General features: G+C 35.1%; 1 protein-coding gene across 1 annotated transcript in view; it reads right to left on the bottom strand.

Moving 5' to 3' along the window:
- The window catches only part of LOC140742998 (uncharacterized), a 28,194-nt gene extending 9,180 nt beyond the window's left edge, over positions 1 to 19,014 (bottom strand). The window contains exons 1-3 of the mRNA XM_073074122.1: positions 18,792 to 19,014; positions 3,641 to 3,780; positions 2,203 to 2,383 (exon numbers count right to left, since the gene is read on the bottom strand). Coding sequence (XP_072930223.1) covers positions 2,203 to 2,383; positions 3,641 to 3,745 — 286 coding nt within the window. The 5' untranslated portion in view covers positions 3,746 to 3,780; positions 18,792 to 19,014. The remainder of the gene's footprint in view (positions 1 to 2,202; positions 2,384 to 3,640; positions 3,781 to 18,791) is intronic.

Here is a 19,014-nt window from a genome sequence, read left to right as displayed (position 1 = left end):
ACGCCATCACTAGGGAACACTGGTATCTTGCGAGGGGCGAAGAATAATTAAGTAAAATTGCAGTTATCGCGCCACGAGCATCGTAAGTGATTACTCTCGTCCTCATGTTGTCGCGAAGAATTACAACGGCGCTAATGAGACCCTTCTCGGTAATTGGCTTAGTCTCATACTTAGACTAAGTCACGTAATAGACTTCTAACGTAAAATCGCTTTCGGTTGTATTCGTTAACACGATATACATTAATTCGAATCTGATTTATATCTAACACCTGTGATCATCTTCGTTTACTGTTCGAATATGAAAATAAAATGTACCTTCGAGTGAAAACATGACGATTAAACATTAAATATTGTCTAACTATTGTTTATTTATATCCTTATACATTTATTCGTTAATCGTCTTAAGCCTCTTAAGCGGTGGTTATAAATATTGGTTACATATCAGCCTTATCTAAATTCAAAATTAAAACATTAATCTCTTAATTCGTCTAAGCTGTCTTACAAGTATAATTATAAATAATAAGTAATATTTTAAGGCATTGTCATTTTTATGATAGTGGTTTTTATCGTACATGCCACTCAATATTATTTTAATGCAGATTATTATATATAATATGATAAAGACACAAAGAATGAAATCACAAGAACATATAAACAAAAACATATCTAACTTTCACTATTTACTAAGCCATCTCTTAGTGAATACCTTTCCTGAATCATGCTGTCAAGGTTTTATACACATCCTGCAGGAATATAATTTCTAAATTCGAAACAATTCAGAGTCAGTAGGTTCCCAGGGGTGATCAGTCAGCGTAACTGATTATTCCTTTTGCTAAAAGCTCATAGCATAAAATAAAATATCTGATAATATCTAAAAATTAACTGGCGTTTGTCATTGTTTCATTAATCTGCCCTTCAATTAATCCTATAATATACTCGTATTACTTCCAACACTTTTAAAAGCGTTTTACAATAACATCAAATTGCGTTTAAAGTACGCGGAAATTTGCAGATTTACATACTTACCATCTGCAAGATGGTACTTGAGGAAATATAAATAGGGCATGCTAAAGAACACGTAATAGCCGAGATATTTATAACTCAGAACACAGCTAGGCAATCAAGAATAATTAACACCAAACGTTACTAGAAGTAACACAATTGTTCCCGCTCGAGGAGAGAACGTAATCGGGAAAACGTATCAATTAAGAATACGCACCGATTAATTGATTACTGTAATCGAAGAAATGGTAGATTAGGATTCCAATAAATTGTTTTGCGTTAGAAAAATACTGATTTAACAATCAATTTAATGGTTTGACTGCCAAATGATCGACATTTGACAATTTTGAAAAAGTAACAAATTTTTGGTGAAATTTGGATAAGTAGAGTTAGAGTAGTACTCGCACTTATAATGAACGTATATATTACTAGCTGACCCGTCAAACGTTGTGTTGCCATATAAATAAAAAAATGGTAAGGGTGAACAGCCCTTATCATTAAGGGGTATGAAAAATAGATAGTAGCCGATTGTCAGACCTACTGAATATGCATATAAAATTTAGTGAAAATCCGTAAAGCCGTTTCGGAGGAGTATGGTAACTAACATTGTGACACGAGAATTTTATATTTAAGATTTACGTATTGTTTGATGTATATAGAACTTTGTAATTAGTTTAGTTGTCCCCGGGATGACATTGTATTACAGAACACCTCCAAACCCTTCGTATAGTATCTTTGCTTCTTTCATAGTGTTTCCTTGCCGAGACCTTGGCGAACAATTATCTTAATTCGTAATTTTAATCCAGCTTGCCCTAATTCCTTTAAATCCGTAATGGGGTTAATTAAGCAGTGCGGTCAATCTCAGTCACCTTTTTGTTGTTTAGAATATTTGGAGGGATACTCATTTATAAGATTTATTTCGGCAGAGTAAGTCTCAGTAATAAGGAAAATGCTTCCAACAATATCAATAATATTCCTTGAACTGAAAATAAAGTAACGCACGTTTTTACTAGTAAAAAGTATTTTCTGTCTAGATTGTGGCAGAAAAACCCTACTCTGAAACATTTTTTGAACCAAGCTGAATAGTGAATGGTATATTGTATTCAATTGAGCTGTCGAGGCACAAGTCTTCGGAGAGACCCAATAAAAACAAATACAAAAGCACATATTCATATAAATATAAAATGTAAGAAATCTCACCGTCATCCAAGTTGAGTGCCTTAGCGGCGGTCCTCGCGGCGGCCGTGGAGATGTCATGCTCCACGAAGTACTCCTCGTAGCGCACCTCCACCTCCGGCTCGTGCCAGTGCTCGGAGTCGTTCACTTTGCTGCTGTTGGCTGGGCCGGTGCCCACTGGCTTCGATGTCGCTGCATGTCGCACCTGGTAAGGTAAATGTACATCTGGTACATATTTTTTGATTGATAATACTTCATTACATTTCAATATTAAAGCAATGTAAACTATATTAAAAAGAAAAAAATGCTTCAATAATAACTTTACAAATTATGACTACTAATATACAAGACAGTCTTACTATTAGCTTAGCTATTTTTTCCAGAAATAATACATTATTAGAGATTTTTTGACATTTTAAATACGCAGGTCACTGGCACATAACGCATAGTAAGCATTCTTTTGCATAGTTTCTTATAACTAAGATTGCCTGACCAGTGATGGACTAGTGGTTGAAATTAAGCCTCTCTACCAAGGGGTCCGAGGTTTCAACGGTTTCAGTTCTTTAAAAAGAATTAAAAGTTTTTGCCAAAACGCAATTGGCCATTGCGATAGACTTATGGAGTATGGCGTAATCCTTATCATTCTGAGTGTAGATCCCAGCCCAGCAGTGGGACAGTAATGAGCTGACGACAATATAGACAAGCCAAATGGGCAAATATATACAATGAAGTGCGAGTGCAGTTATATGTCATTCAGCACAAAGCTTACTACTAGACGGAGTACGTGAGCGTCATCATGTGGACGAGCGATGACGGAAATTGATATTCAGCGCTGCATTCTGACAATGAATAATACACCATGCGATTGTAAGCTTTCGATTCGCATCCACGCCCGGACTTCATAAAACTGTCAGTCCCGAGAAGTACTATGTTGGGAATTTTAAATTTCCTTTTAAAAATCCTTAAAAGCATCAGAGGTTATAATTTATAATTGGCACTGGATGTAGATTGCACATTCTCAGTCATTCCTCAATCACCAAACTTATTAGATAACCTAATATTAAGTCACTGCAGTCTATGGACTTCTGTTATTAAACCTGAATGGTATTGAAGTAGGAGGACTATGTAAAATGCCTTAACGATCTTTACTATACTTATAAAAATGCAGCCGCTCCCACCAGCAATATAAAGCAGAAAAAGGTGTTGCTGTGAATCGCCGAAAACGAATTCCAAACTCTACCATCTTCAAATGATAGGTTCAACGCCGTTACACTGGTTAAGTGAAATTTATTAGACTTCAAACACCTAGACTTAAATTATAAAGAACTGTACGACGAAGCAACTTTTAAGTATGAAATGAACGCAGAATACACAGTTTGCCCATACTTTTTGTTATGTAACGGGTGATGACAATAATTTCTTTTGATTTCTTCATTGCCGATATTTTTACCGCTATACTTACCAGTACTTCCGGCACTTTGAAGATGACGTCGCCACTGGCCCCAAGGAGCAGCGCGAGTGTGGCGAGCAGCCGCAAGGGCAGCGCGCCTCGCCGCGGCCGCACCATACCATCGCAGGTCGGTCACCACGCGCTGAGAACACCTAGGGTGAAAAAACTAAATTTAATATTTTAAACAAGTTTTGAATATCTTAATAATATAAAAATCACATTCGCATAATGCCACTGGTTCGCGCGCGAAAACCAAAATTCTTGTTACTTAGAAATAACTCCTAGAAATTTTCCATGTATTTTTAAATCGTGTATTGAAATACATAATTGCAAAATTTCGTTTAGTAGATTCCTAATTGTATACTTCTTCGTGGAGCCGTGTTTTCATATAAATTGAAGCCAACCCAGCCCAAGGCTTTGATCTATTTTGATAGAGTATAAAAGCTGTGAAATTGAGGAACAGACTAAAGATTGCCAACAGAATTTACAACACAATCAATATGTTTATTTCTATTCACATAAACGTGTCAATAAATTGTTGGCAATCAGATTTTATGTTGTTATTGTATATTCGAGTGTTAGATATAGAGAGCACCCAATTGCGGACCACCCAATTGTTTCTCCTGGATGAAATTAAACTGTCAAGTGGCGGTGATGCTGCCACACTAAGTATTTTATTAATTTGTTATTTTTTTAAATATTATTTGTTGGTATTTTCATTCTCGACAAAAATACCACTTTAGACCTAAGACTTATTCATTAATGTGTAATATGTATCAGATATTATATGTGTTATTATAATTAGATATTGTTCATCAGTTTTAATATTTGATATATACGTTTAATGTCTAACTTAAGTAACATGAAACAGGCGGTAGCCCTGAGAGTCGGCACTCTCTCATACTTTCAAGCTACACAAAGGGTTGTACCATACGTAAGTAGCTATTAATGTACAAACAATGGGACATGGTGTCTCATAGCGGTCGTTTCACCTCCAGAGGATGGCCGCCGAATGCTAAGCGAGTATTATCGCCCATTCATGTTCTGCGAATGCAACTGGTATTCCATGCTGTAAGGGTATGTACACATACGAAATTCGCGATTGTCATTTATTTTTATCCGATTGAGGAGGGTAATGTATTTTAAGCACATGTAAATGTATGTGTGTCGCATTTTTTGGCGCGCAATACGGCCCTAACAGTTTGACGGATTGTAACAATTAAGAGGTATCGTTAGATTAATTTTAATTGTGGGAGTAATGTAGGCTTCTTAACTTAAATAATAATATTTTTTAAGCAGTCGGATTGTTTTTCATGATAATTTTATTAATTAACATACTCGTAGCTTTCTGATGGCATAGCCTGAAAAAAATAGCTCAAATAGAAATTAGAATAAGGCACTTAAATAAGTCGTTCAATTTTAGCAGAAACTTAAGGCAAGTTACTTTTATAGCGAATCGTGCTTCTTCGTGATTATCAATTAGTTCAATGTCAACTTTAATGATTGCCGGCAATATCCAGTGTTGTAATTATCACCGACGATGACTAACTGTAATTAACAACTGCTTCTGTTTTCTTTTCGTTACAGTATTATTTAATCCTATCTTTAAAAAACAATTTTCGCATTACGTACACATTATCATTTCATGTCGATACCTTTAATTACATTTCAAATATATTCTGTAAATTTAGGAATCAATTATAAAATTAAACATATTCGACCTGTCGTTGGGCCCTCATTAGGTCTATTCTACACCAGACAGTTCTATCGCAGTGTGTATACAGCCTTATCCGAACTAATCACAGTTGATATGCAGCCGGTGACATCGCGCGGTATAGATGTGTTCCAACTGTCAAGTGTCGTGTTGAAAGGTATTTAAAGAATGAGTTACGATAACTGAGTGGCCAGGTGGTTATGAATAAGTATTGGGTAATCGTAAGCCCTAGTGTATGTGCATTGCTTGCGTTAAGCATTCCAAAGTAGTGGTTTTCTGAAAATGTTCACTTAAAATCTGTTGCGTGCCACCTGATACATGAACGCTGCTCGTACTGCTGTCCATGAACATCTGTGAGATACAAATTATACCTACATAAAGTCCTATGTGACCGCCTTATTATACTAATATATCTAAGGTCCGATTTCTAACTTAAAACCTACAGGTCATAAATATATGCGCGTAAGCCACTTTTCTTACTTAATTGTAAAAGCAAACTTGCTACCTATTTGAGGTTAAACGGTCGCTGTAACCTCATGGATAGAGTCAATAGAAGCCTGGTAGGTATAGAGCAAGAGACGCCAAATAATCTATGTAAAGTCGATTATTGATAACGGTTTGTTATCTTACTGCTACATGGGATACTATATTAAGTAAAGAAACAAACAAAGCGTTTTCATAAGTTACATTTTATTTAACCTGAATGAAAATTAAATTAATTATTAATAATCGATTGAAATAAATTAGAATCACTTCCGTGACGATTTCAAATCCGGTTTAGCATAAGTAGAGTAGACGCTAAATTTTGACACGACGTAACGAATATTCTATCGTAGTTAATATTCCAATCACGCACTCTTTGAGGACCTTAAGTGGGTCAGTGGACTCTTGAACCTTTGGGAGGGCGAACGTTCAGATTTTGGATTATGGTACACTCTTATACAGCGATAAGAAGATTTTGACAGCTTGTTAGTACTTGAATTAACTCTTACGATTGTTAAGTTAATAAATTAATATATTAGGTAAAATAAAAAAGTACAATAATTCCGTGTTAAGTCCCTTTGATGTTTGCTGTGGTTCAATTTCACTATGTAGAAATTACAATATGCAGATGTTTTTTGATCGCTTTAAAATTAATGAAATTTTCTAATTAAAGAAATTTGAATAACACAAAAATAATTTATTTTTCTTAACGCCAACTATCGGCATGTCATAGAAAATCTTTAACTTTTAAGTCGTGCTTAATTTTCTATTTACTGTTTGTATAAGAATCAATTCACATCGCGTTTTATAAATAAATATAGAAGTGATGATCGACTAACAAATATTTATTACTAGATTCACCATCTAAAAGTGGATTCATGACTGCCCATCGAACTTTATGACTAGGAACCATTTTACTATTAAACTATCTGAGATTTATAACAGTGTTTATTGCTAGGCGAAGTGATTTCAGCCACTTGTTAAAATGATAGCAAAAATACAGTAACTCATCTCTAAGCCATGGCTTATAGCTGTCGGAAAATAGAACAATATTTATCTTAAGCATCTCTGTGGCATTGGATGATTAATGACTTTTATCGATAAAAAACATCTCTATCTGAAATCAAAGACAATAGGGATTGGAAGCCGATTACAGATGCGTTGCTATCCTGAGGACCATGGGATATCTTTGTAAGAAGTAGCAATGCTTTACCAATACAGAAAGAAGCTGGCGCTTAACTCTGCCATTAACACAGAAAAGATTGTTTAAACTAAATCCAACTCAAAATATTTTTTATTGCAGTAATTTCTTAAAATTTCTTATTAAGCCCAATTTAAGCAAAGCAGTGTTTAGTTACGAGTAATTGAGAAAAGAGGTTGAATCTCGGGGATTAACTTACAATGTACACTAAATTAGAATTCTTTCCATTTGTCGAATAATCCGATTGCTAGAATTAACAAATCCTACATTTACAACCTTTGAAACCTTGAGCACTTTTTCATTAGGCATGATCTATGTATTATTATTATTTCAATATCAAACAGTGAGCGCTATGGTCCAGTGGTCACAGCCGCTGACCCCACGACACGCCTTCGAAACCGTTGAAGCGTGGACGTCATTATTATAGCAAACGTAGAACGCAATGCGACTAACAAAAGTGACTTTCAAAGAGACTTCCTGTTCAATGTCCAATAATGAAGTATAATAAATATCTAAGTAGGGTTATATATGACGTTATATACTGAGAATCTAGTGGTTTTTATATTAAAAGGTATTGAATGTTCTGGACTTCTGAGAGTTGATATATAAGTACATGCTTATATATCAACTCTCAGAAGTACCTACCTACTGCTGTGTTCTGGTTGTAGGGGCGTCATAAAGGAGAGACACTTTGACAAAACGTTACAACGTTACAATTTAGTGCCAAAGAGTAACGCATGGTTGATCGTGTTCAGTCCTAAATGTTGAATAATAGTTCATGGAAAGCATAAACCACTTTTTTCAGCTAAAACCTATGGAAACATCTATATATTGTTAGTTATAATATTACTACCGAATCATTTACATGACACGACACGACATCAACTTAAACGTACCCTAAGGACATCTACATCTGCAGACATGTGTAGTCAAACGCATGCTGTAGCAGACAAAATATTATTCTCCTATACATGTCTGAGAAGTTCCTTGCCTTTAGATATAGCCTTATCCGGCAAGAAACTCAAGGAGTTCTTTCTTTTTCAATATCATTAAACAAACTTTTCCAACCAAGTTATAATGTACTTCGATAATATTTCCGTCGCAAGTTACGTTACTTAGCTTATCTATTCGTATATCTGGCAAGCTCGCAGCGTAACACGGGTCTAAGCAAACACGGAGTTATCTTGCTTGGTTAAGCTTGTTTACGTAAGTGCCAGAGTGCCACCCAACTGAGCGGTATTGCAAAGAATATTGTAATTTGTAATGAATTATGACGCTTCATGTATAAATGACACCAAAGTATTTCTTTCGTATAAATTTTTTATTTTAAAAGATTTTCTAGGAGAAGTTTTTGAATGTGATTAGCTCATGAAGGTATTTCAGTAAGCAAAACTCTTAAAAGTAGAATTATTTCAATAATTAATATTTACTATTAATTTTAATATTTACTCACAATAACTCTTAAAATATTTAAAAAAAATACAATTCAATTCAATTCAGAAAAGTAAATATAGTTCGGATAAGATTAGTAATATTTAGTTCTTTTAATCTAACAACTTCTCAAAGGAGAGGGATTCTCAATTAATCACATTCATTCACTAGAATCTCGGACTATTTGTTCACTCCCTCATTTGCCACGTTGTTTATATTCAGGTGGTCAGCACACAGCCCTCTTGAGAAACATATCACACTCCAAACATCTGAATTCAAGTCTCATCTGAAATATAGAGACAATAGGCGTTGCTAAGTACTGCAAACCATTCCAACGATTGCACGGTTTGAAACTTACAGATGTTTTAGATTCCTATCACGAAATGTTTCGTTTCCCGCCTTACGTCACTCCCGAGGGATGACAGCTCTGTCTGCGGAGTTATGACAAGTGGATAAGAGTAACACAACATTAGGACTAAACTACTTAACAATTGTCGACCATTATAATATATAAAATCAAGTTTGGCTAATTTGACCGATTTGGTTAATTTTAGTTTAGAACAATTTGTGGAAGTCCAGGAAAGGTTTAAAAGGTGAGTAAATATGAAATATATTTCATAAAAAGATTCCGAGGCGGTACAAAGATTGCCGCGGCGGCTAATAAAATATAATACATATATATACCTAAGTAATACCTACTATTGTATTGTACTTATGTTTAGTATGGTAAAAACAACAGTTTTAAAGTTTTTAAATGATGATGGTAATTGTGTCATGCAATTATTGTTTAAATGGTACAATAACATTTTATTACGAAATAAAATAATCGCGTTAAAAATTACTTTAGGTATTATTAAACAAATTACATATTTAGCATTAAAGAAGTTCGAATTTATCAATTACATTTTAGCGACAACTTGCAAGCCAAAATTAAAGCAAGAATTCCTTTAAATAATGTGAATAATAAATAATATTTGCATTTGCTGCAATATAACTCATCTGGTATGGAGCATAAGGAAGCGGAACTGAAGCGTCCTGGGTGTCAAATTTCAAAGTGAACTGCGTTGAATACCTCGTTATAAAGACATAACCAGATATTTATTGATAGACTATAAGATATCAATAGATATTAAATTATCGTGTGTACGACTGTGTGTGGCAGTCTTTAACTATGTAACGGCTACGGTAAGTACACATTTTTCAATATTTTTATTGCCGATATTTCTTTATGTGGAGAAGGTAACTGAGTGATTCAGTCTAGGTGATCGTCATTCTTTCTGTGAAGATTTCCATCTACGGTCACTTGCCGCCTGTACGCAAGGCAAGCGCAGTGACCGGGTACCGACTCCATAGTCCAAACCCTTCCATACTAATAACACGCAAAACTTATCATAAGTATATTTATTATCTGTATTCTTTCTTTTAACACTGATATCGAACATTGACCTTCAGACAAGTCATCGACCTCGGGCACCCCTGTCTTGTGGGGAGCCGGCAGGTGCAGTCTCCCCTTTATTTCGCAAATTTAGGTCACACATTTAAATAAACCAACCGATTTGTACATCATGTTCTTTCGTATGATTTCCTGTATTAGACAATACCTGCTTAATTCTCTTTTCAAAATCATTAAAGGCACCAAAATTACAACTCTTTTTATGTAATGAACGCAATAAATGCTCATGTAGACCTACTGGTAAATTATTATTATTAGTTCGAATAGCTATCTGATAACCGACCCCGAGCAGGGAAGTCGTACTATCTGCGGTCGATCACAAATACGTTGCAACCCTTCAGAACGAAATTGGATCGCCTGATATTGGTATCTCTGCCTTACTACACCTTCAATCCAGACCACAGCATCTGTTATACAAGTCAAAATTAACCGTTAACATCAGAAAAAATGAAAATGTAACCCGATGAGTTGTTTTTATTTTTTATCATATGAAAATTGCAAACGATTATGAAGAATAAGTAAGTACATAATTGCATGTAGATCATGAGTCCTGCTGAGTATAAGTATCGGAGATGTCTAGCAGTTCTGCTACTTTAAAATAAACTTCCATAATATAAAAACACCTATGTCACTTCCGGCGGCTGACACCTACAAGGTATGGAAGCGCCATTCAAAACCCCGCCGATAACGATTGTATAGTAGCCGCCTGGTTTCTATAGACGACCTATATCGCTAACGTTAGCGTGAAAAGAATATGTCTCATGCATCAAGTAGGTACGTGGTAGCTACTAATGTCGTATCAAAATTTTATACCTCATAATAATATTTATAACTCATATTCTATTTCTCACCCATTAGCACGAATTGTCTAAATTGTTAAAATGTAAAGATGGTTGTGCTTTCGTAAAAATCACTTAAAAAGTAATTGAAAACAGGTTACGGCAAGAAAAACAAGATTTAAAACATAAATATATCCCGTAGAGCCTCCTTACAAATCTATCTATCTATATTTAGACCACATCAATCCACTGCTGGACATAGGCCTCTCCCAAGGTACGCCACTGAGCCCGATCTTCAGCTCTACTCATCCAACTAGTTTCCGCCACCCGGCGCAGATCGACGCGCCACCTTGCAGGAGGGCGTCCCACAATACGTTTGCCTAGACGCGGTCTCCACCCCATACTCCCCTTACAAAGCCCTTTATAAAAGTACACATCTTATAGTATGTAGATACACAATATTATTTAACCTAGTTGGTAAAACAAGTAACACCATTAACAAAGCTTTTATTTGCATAAGAGGCATTGTAAATGATAGTACCTACCTATAAATCAAGTAAGACTATTATGTTTAAGATGATTTTATTTCAAACACGTACATCTTACTGTTGCTAGCGTTGATGCATTACTTGTCCATAAAGGTGTGCAATGTGTACATTTACTATGTGTTATCTATTTATCTTCTCTTTACTTGTTTACTACAATTATTAACTCACTACATATAACCTTTGTATAATTGTAGTGATTTGTAGTCGATTTTTACTTATTTTTCAAATCAGAGCCTAGGTACATCGATTAATAAAAAATAACTACTACTTTTTCACATCTTCCTGTAGTCATTTGATGCTAATCTACCTTTCATGGTGTTAGAACTGCTTAATGGTTCCTTTCTTGACGTCACAAATAGTCCTATCTAAAGCTAATGGAAACTAAGTTGAAGCGCCTCATTCAAATAAAGCCTTTGTTTATGATTGAGGCAAAAAATACATTCTAGCACATAATATAGTATTTTAGTTGAACACGTGCCACCGCAGTCGGACCACAAATACATAGTCTTACCGCTTTTAAAACTATTTATAATACAAGATACATAACTCTAGCTACTTCATAACCTACTTAATTATATCGTCAGTTCAAGTTATTTTTCAATTCGCTGGGTTCCACTGTAGTATCATGACAGGCTGTCACTCGGTAGCGTGGGTTCCGTACGTCTGGATAATTGTTAACGGCAACTCGGTGAAATGAAATAATTTTAATACAAAATTATTCATGCATGATTTGCATAAACCTTATAAATAAAAGCATGAAATAATCAACCACGAGGCAACCCGGTGCTTATGAAAACACAGGATCTTCTCTTTTATTCAGGTCGGCTGTGTATTTTGACTTTATTTAAGTGTAAGATGAATACAATATTTAGGAAAAGAAAGCCACCAGAGAGCGCTGCAAACGACCCCGAGGACCCATTTTGGGGCCATTGGTAAGTTCGAAACTATCTTCGCAACAATGAGAGACGAGGACCCTACTCCTATCTTGCTGCTCCAATGTAGAGTGGAGTCACTCGAAATCTCGAACGCATCCAATTATCACGTAAATCATAGGCATATGAGAGAGAAGTTATCCTAGGTCAGGTCTATTCTTGTCCCTGTAGTTCCGGGACTAGAATAGGGCTACGGTATCCCCTGCCTGTCGTAGGAGGCGACTAAATGGGGGCTTCCGGGGTTGCGGGCGGCAAGAGTGGGAGCTCGAACCGTCCAGCAAGCGACCCCGGGAAGGACGGCGGTATGTGTGGTCGCATAACGTCGTAAACACTACATGGTGTGGGAGGAGCGAAAAACTGCTCCCACAGGGTAGAGCCCGATCGGGGCATCGCGCTTGGAGGGCTCCGGTTGTGTTCCGTCGGAGATCCCGGAGTTCTCCAACAAGTGTTGAGGACGGCCACCGGGGGTGTTTTAGTGCGGTAAAAATCCCACATAACTCGGCGTCGCTCCCACGTCGTGCGGTACCTTTTGAAGGTTTCCCCCTCGAGAAAAAAAAAGGTCAGGTCTATTCTAAGCAAATGGCAGCAATTTAACCGGGATTTACTCACTTGAAGCCATATCAGTAGCAATTGTTCAATCCACATAAACGCTACATAAGTAGCTCATCACAACTTTAACGCCAGAAGCACGCAAATTGCGGAATCTTAGCGTGATCTGGATAAGTGGCGGCGAAGAGGATATCCTTTTTACCGCAAAATGAGTCCAAATGTGTTCGTCGTGTGATATGACTGATATGAGCACATCTTATTATTCTACCATCAGTTAATTACCACTGCTGGACACGTGCCTACCAGATTGACAATGGTTGTTTGTAGCACTTAAGTATCCGTTTTTAGAGCCACACGCTGCTTTTCTAAATACATAGTAGCGTTTTCTAAATTAAAGACATAATATACGTAGGGAAACTAAAATAGGTTCGATTAGAACTAAATTAATTAACTGAGTGTGTAAATATGTGCGTGTCATTGAGCGTTATGGTAAAATTCACGATTGTTCCAATTATAATCTTGAAATCATGTCGAATGTATTCACACCAAATAATAATAAAATGGCGTTTTTCACGACGTAGCGGTTCCTTCGAGACTTGCCTTTCGCTTAACGTACTCTACGTTTAGTATTTAAATGTATACCTATGCATAATTCATGTACCTACTGCAGTGGAAACGACACAATTTGGTTTGCTATAAGATTTGTTCGAGACGCCGCCTACACTTTTTCTGAATCTAGGTGTGAGAAATAAAAAAACCGATATCTATTCACCTGTCCTTATCATAACTACATTACGTTATCCGTACGTTTGTCACAGCGTACAACACCGTGAGAGAGCCTCGTCTGGTATTGCCTAACACCTTTCTGCGCATTGTGTGCTAATGAGCACTTGTACTAGCACCTGCAATCAACGGTACACATTATACCTATTAATAACATACTATGTAATTTTATCGATGCCTTCGTGGTGAGATGGCGGCGACAGCACCATCGCATCTTTTTGTCTTCTAAGAGCAGTCTTAAGCCCTTTTGCATTCTGGTTGGAAGAGTGTGGCAAGGCGGTCATTTTATGAAAATTATTACTACCTCTCCTCTACATTTGTAGATAGGTAATCGACTTCAAATATGACCTGACCATATATCTAATTGCTTATATGTAATTTCCTTTCCTGTGACCACTTAGTTAATATAAAATGAGCTACATGTCTATTTGCTACATGAAAAACCTAGCAGGAAAATCTTATTTTAGTATCAAACTGTTTTACTATATTGCATTCATTATATATTGCATACGATTACTCAGCACTAGTTTCAGTTTTCCAATTGTCTGTTTTAAAAAAAGCACTTTTGAAATAAAAACCTCTTACTCATAATGTCTACGTCATACACAGAAGTTTCGGCTATAGATTGACGTCACGACTCAATACGCTGTAAATTGTCTAATTGAAGTGTGCTAGATTGTGAAACGGTGGCAAGCGGATTATTGTGACACGCGAAGATAGCTGCTAGCGACTTGGACAACCTCGCTCTATTTACAAATGTTACGGAAATAAGGAAAATGATAAGAGTTATAAATCTCAAGAAAGATTTCAAGTCGACAGTGACCGGCGCCTTAGAAAATGGTATAAAGCTTTACTGTTATCCAATCCATACTTATTGAAAAAATACATGATGATAAAATTCGCGAAATCTTTTCTATGCGTAAAGATGAAAATTTACATATTACTTACGAAAGGCGAATGCTCGTTATGTTTGCCATATTTTGATATTTAAATAAATTAATATTTCACTAATATAGAAAGGTAATAAACGATTAACTAGATAAGCAATAATCTAAATTCATCTTTAAATGTGTAACCGGCCAGGAATCCTACCTGAAACTTTCTGCATCTCAGCCCAAAATGGCAATCATTTAGTCATGTACAACGCATCACGCAATTGATAGATTATTGCAGATAAAACTATGAATATTAATAGAATACGTTCCTTTAAAACCACTGTACGTAATTCAAACGAAAAAGTAAAATCGACTACCATTCACGACACCTTACTCACACGTATTGTTTCAACTGAATAAATTATTCTTTTATGCATTAATTAAGCTAATTTGTAATTGAAAACGTGGCGACATGTCCCCAGCCGCGATACATTACAATGTCAATGAGAAAAATGTTACAATTATCGCTAGGTAATGTAGAGGACTATAATTATAGCAGAAGTACATAATTTATTATAAAATGTAGACTTTTCCACATGGTCGAGATCGAGGGACCAAAACACTTTAAAAGATTTATAAAACTAGACTCTCGATGTTTCGTTTGAATCCATCCAGTATTGAAGCTTGAAGACTCTTTGTGGTTCAACTTTGTACTACCGCCACACTTATTCCTATCTAATAACAGCAGTGCTGCTTGTTCCGGCTTGAAGGGTGTGGTAAGGAAGGCATAGGTACTTATGCGAGGCGTTACAACTTTGTCCTCAAACTGCATACTTGTTTGCTAATTCAATATTATAAAAAAATGTGTATCTATATTTTGTGTTTAGATATGTTATTTTATTCCCGCGAATACCGATATCCGCCTATAGGCACCTACAAGGTCTACGCTTTACTCCGTCTACGCGTGAACGTGTTTTTTGGAAAAACCTGTAAAGTATAATTTTTTATTACCTAAATACTATTTTTTCTGAACTCTCGATTGCAACGCTCTTATAATTTTGAAATTAAATATTCGCGCCCTGTATACTTCTATAAGATTTATAAATCTTTTTATTATCTCTTAATTTACTTTTCCTTAAATTCGGTTATAGGCATTTATTTTCATTTTCTATAAGTACATTGAGACATTATGTATTACGTTTTCATTTATCGCTGTGAAAATAAATGGTATTGTATGATTTTTTCTTGTCAAATGTAAACTGTTCCTAACATCAAATTATGCATATTTGTAATAACTGACGTCTGTGGACGGTAATCGGGTAATCTAGGCACGAAAGGCATCGATTTTCTTTAATTTGTTGTCGTACCGCTCAAAGTCGTTTGGGTTGAACGATACTGATTTAAGTGGTTTTCTGAAAGTAACTACTTCATTTAAATAACTTCTAAGAAATTGTATGCATTGCGCTACATAATTTACCTAAAAATTTGAATTCAACTTTACATTTAAAACTAAGTTTTAAGTAATCAACCAAAGGAATGTATTTAACTACATTTATATATGTCTAAATTGCTTAACATATAAAACAAATAATTATGAAGGTACATATTTATTAATTACCTACGTATATAAAAATATTCTCGTGTAGATAGAGATACCTGAAAATCATAAACGTGACAAAAAAAATAATACTTTGTTAATCATACCCATAGGTGAACCTTCAAGTTCAATTCTACTTACCTGAGTTGTAAGTATAAGTTACTTGGCTAACATGTTGACCTTAAAGTCCGTTACGATCAACTATTGTTGATATTCGTGACTGAATGATTTACACTGTAACACGAGGAGCGGCTAAACAGTTTTGGAAATAAGTTTTGAATATAGTTATAAACATAGGTACTTAGCACCGGACTACTGGTAACTGTTTTGTCCTAACGTAGACTACTGGCTTATAATATTCTCAAAGCGTAGAGTTGACAAATCCCCATTTGGGTAGCGCGATTGGACTTCAACCCTTTTTTCCACTTTCACGGGTCTCTACCAAATTGAAGCAAGCCTCGAAAATTATGCACTCTATCTGAATGTTAAAATCGTCTGTTTCTGTGCCTATAAGTGGGTACTAGAAGTGATAATAACTGACTTGATTTTAAATTATAGAATCCATGATTAAACAAAATAATTATTTTATTATTAGTAACTAATTATGACAGAAATAATAGGTACTAATAAAAAAATTAGCTACCGCTAATACATAGTTACCTTCAATAACTACTTTGATAATTATATAATTTGTTAAATGTGAGTTATATAAGAAGCAGGAACAAAATTACTCAGATAAACACTCAAGGTAACGAAATAATTTAGTACCAATTTAAATAACAATAATATAATTATTTAAGTATCATTATTATGCGCGCGATATGAATTAAACAATTAAATTTGGCTTGTGAATTTTAAGTACAAACAATACTATCAAAAATAAACAACCATGAAATTTAATAAATATAACAAAATATTAAGTAACTGATTCGGTCCCATTAACGTTAGGTTCTATAAACTTATTTTATAGAATTTAGCTTTATCTGCTTATGTAGAGCCCTCAAATCATAAGTGCAAATCTACGTAGCTATTCAAGTATTATGAGCATTAACTTGTTTGCCAATTAAAACAAACGAAAGTTACTCCATTTAGACCTTTTTTATATTAATCCTAGGTTTCACCTCGGTAGCGCAAACGAATAATTATGCTTTTGTATGTGTCAATAATTGTTGTGTAAATTAGATATTATTATAGTGTTCTTTAATAAAGTATCTGAACGATCAGCTGTCCTCTGTGGCTACCAGAGCGTGCCCTGTAATCTGAAACACTTGATTTTCTGATTACTCATTCGACATTGTCTAATAAAAGTAGATTGAGGTCTCAACATTTACGTAATAGGGTGGTAATGGCGGGAAGGATATGTAAATAGATTCACCTAATTTATGTTCTTAATGTAGTGTGCCCCGCAAAAATTATCACACGAAAATTTATTTTCGACGGGTTCCAACCCAACCAATCACTTCATCACTAAAAATTATCAAATAGAGACGAATTGGAATAAATCGAGTCTTGTGCATTGGTACGATTTGTTAAGGATTGATGTTGAAAAGAATTGCGTGACGAAATACAAGAGATTCCTTTCAAACGTAGGTACGTAAAGTAAACAATTTTGAAAAGAAGGGACAAGCTGAAAATATAGCATTTTATGTCACTTCGTAGAGGATCATTTTACGATATATTTGCATATGGGAACAATCGACACATACACCAAATACCTTATTTTGATTCGTAATAAATTAATACTTATAAAATAATAATCTTCCAATTCAAAATTGCTACATTAGCAAAACAGTTTAATGCATTTTCCTAGTCCCTAGGGAGTTGTATTTTGTCCTCAACGCGTGAATATAATCACGTTTGTCGATGAATAATCAATTATGTAACGTATTGTATTCAAATTATTGGGCTATATGACAGGTAATTCTAGGTATTTTACTCAGTACATCGCATCTAGTCCAAATTTGTGGACAACTGGACAAGTCATATCAACAGACCTGCATGCATACCTGAGAGATTTAAAAAAAATCAAAGGTATGCGAAGTCTGTCAATACTTGGCCAGGACCTACGGCCCAATCCTTCACACTCTTAGAGGAGACCCGTGCCCAGCAGTGGGACAATAATGGGTTGATGATGTTAATAAAAAATATGTTTCCTTGTAAAATTGAAGTAGCAATAAGTGGTCACTACCACCTACCACCCGCGGACCAGTTATTATTAGTTATTAAAGATTTCTTACATTTTTTTAACAATTTTACAACGCTACATAGAGTATGCCGGGATTAAAAATTAAGGAATTACTTAAGTAAATATTTTTTGGTACCATCACGATTTGTATAGGTATGTTGAAGGCTCGCAATATGGTTTACTTATTTAAAACTTAAGGCTATCTATATTGTCGCTATCTCTATCGTACGAAAAGTTTACTACTGACTTGCGACAAATTTAACTTCCTTATCATTTATTTATAATTGGGTATTGTATTGTTAAAATTAAAATATTTGAGATAAAAAAATAGGTACAAACAAATAAATTTCTATGGTTCTACTCGTACCTTCATTGAGGTACGAGTATTATATCGCCCAACTTAACAATATGAAATATTTTAAAAATTTGCAAGAATTAACTAAAACGTTACTATTAAATATAAGTACGTCGTAATAAACATAATCGTTCTTAGCTATCTTAACACTATTATTAACTTTATTGAATAAAATTAATTACCAGAGTCCATTACCCTTCCCTTGACCAACCGATTTGCATAAATTCAAACTAAATAATCATGCAAGTTTAATTAAATAACAATTAATACAAACTTACCGCCGTTTAGGGTTTAATCCTTTAACCAGTTAACACTAAACACTGCACCAATAAATTATTTAGGTAACAATTCACATTATTATTGAAAATGCTAGGAAAAGGATTTGCGTGTTCATTCCTAACAAGAGGTTGCGAGTGACGTGAGATCGTAAACAAAGGGTGGCCGCACGCGTGCGCCGTGCGTGTCGCGCGCCGGCGGAATGCTTGCCCCCCTGTGTTTGAA

Source organism: Epargyreus clarus, unplaced genomic scaffold (assembly GCF_041222505.1).
Source record: "Epargyreus clarus isolate Ecla_fem2 unplaced genomic scaffold, WU_Ecla_fem_2.2 ptg000006l, whole genome shotgun sequence".
Classification (NCBI taxonomy): Eukaryota; Metazoa; Arthropoda; class Insecta; order Lepidoptera; family Hesperiidae; genus Epargyreus; species Epargyreus clarus.
This window is presented reverse-complemented; position numbering and strand designations above follow the sequence as displayed.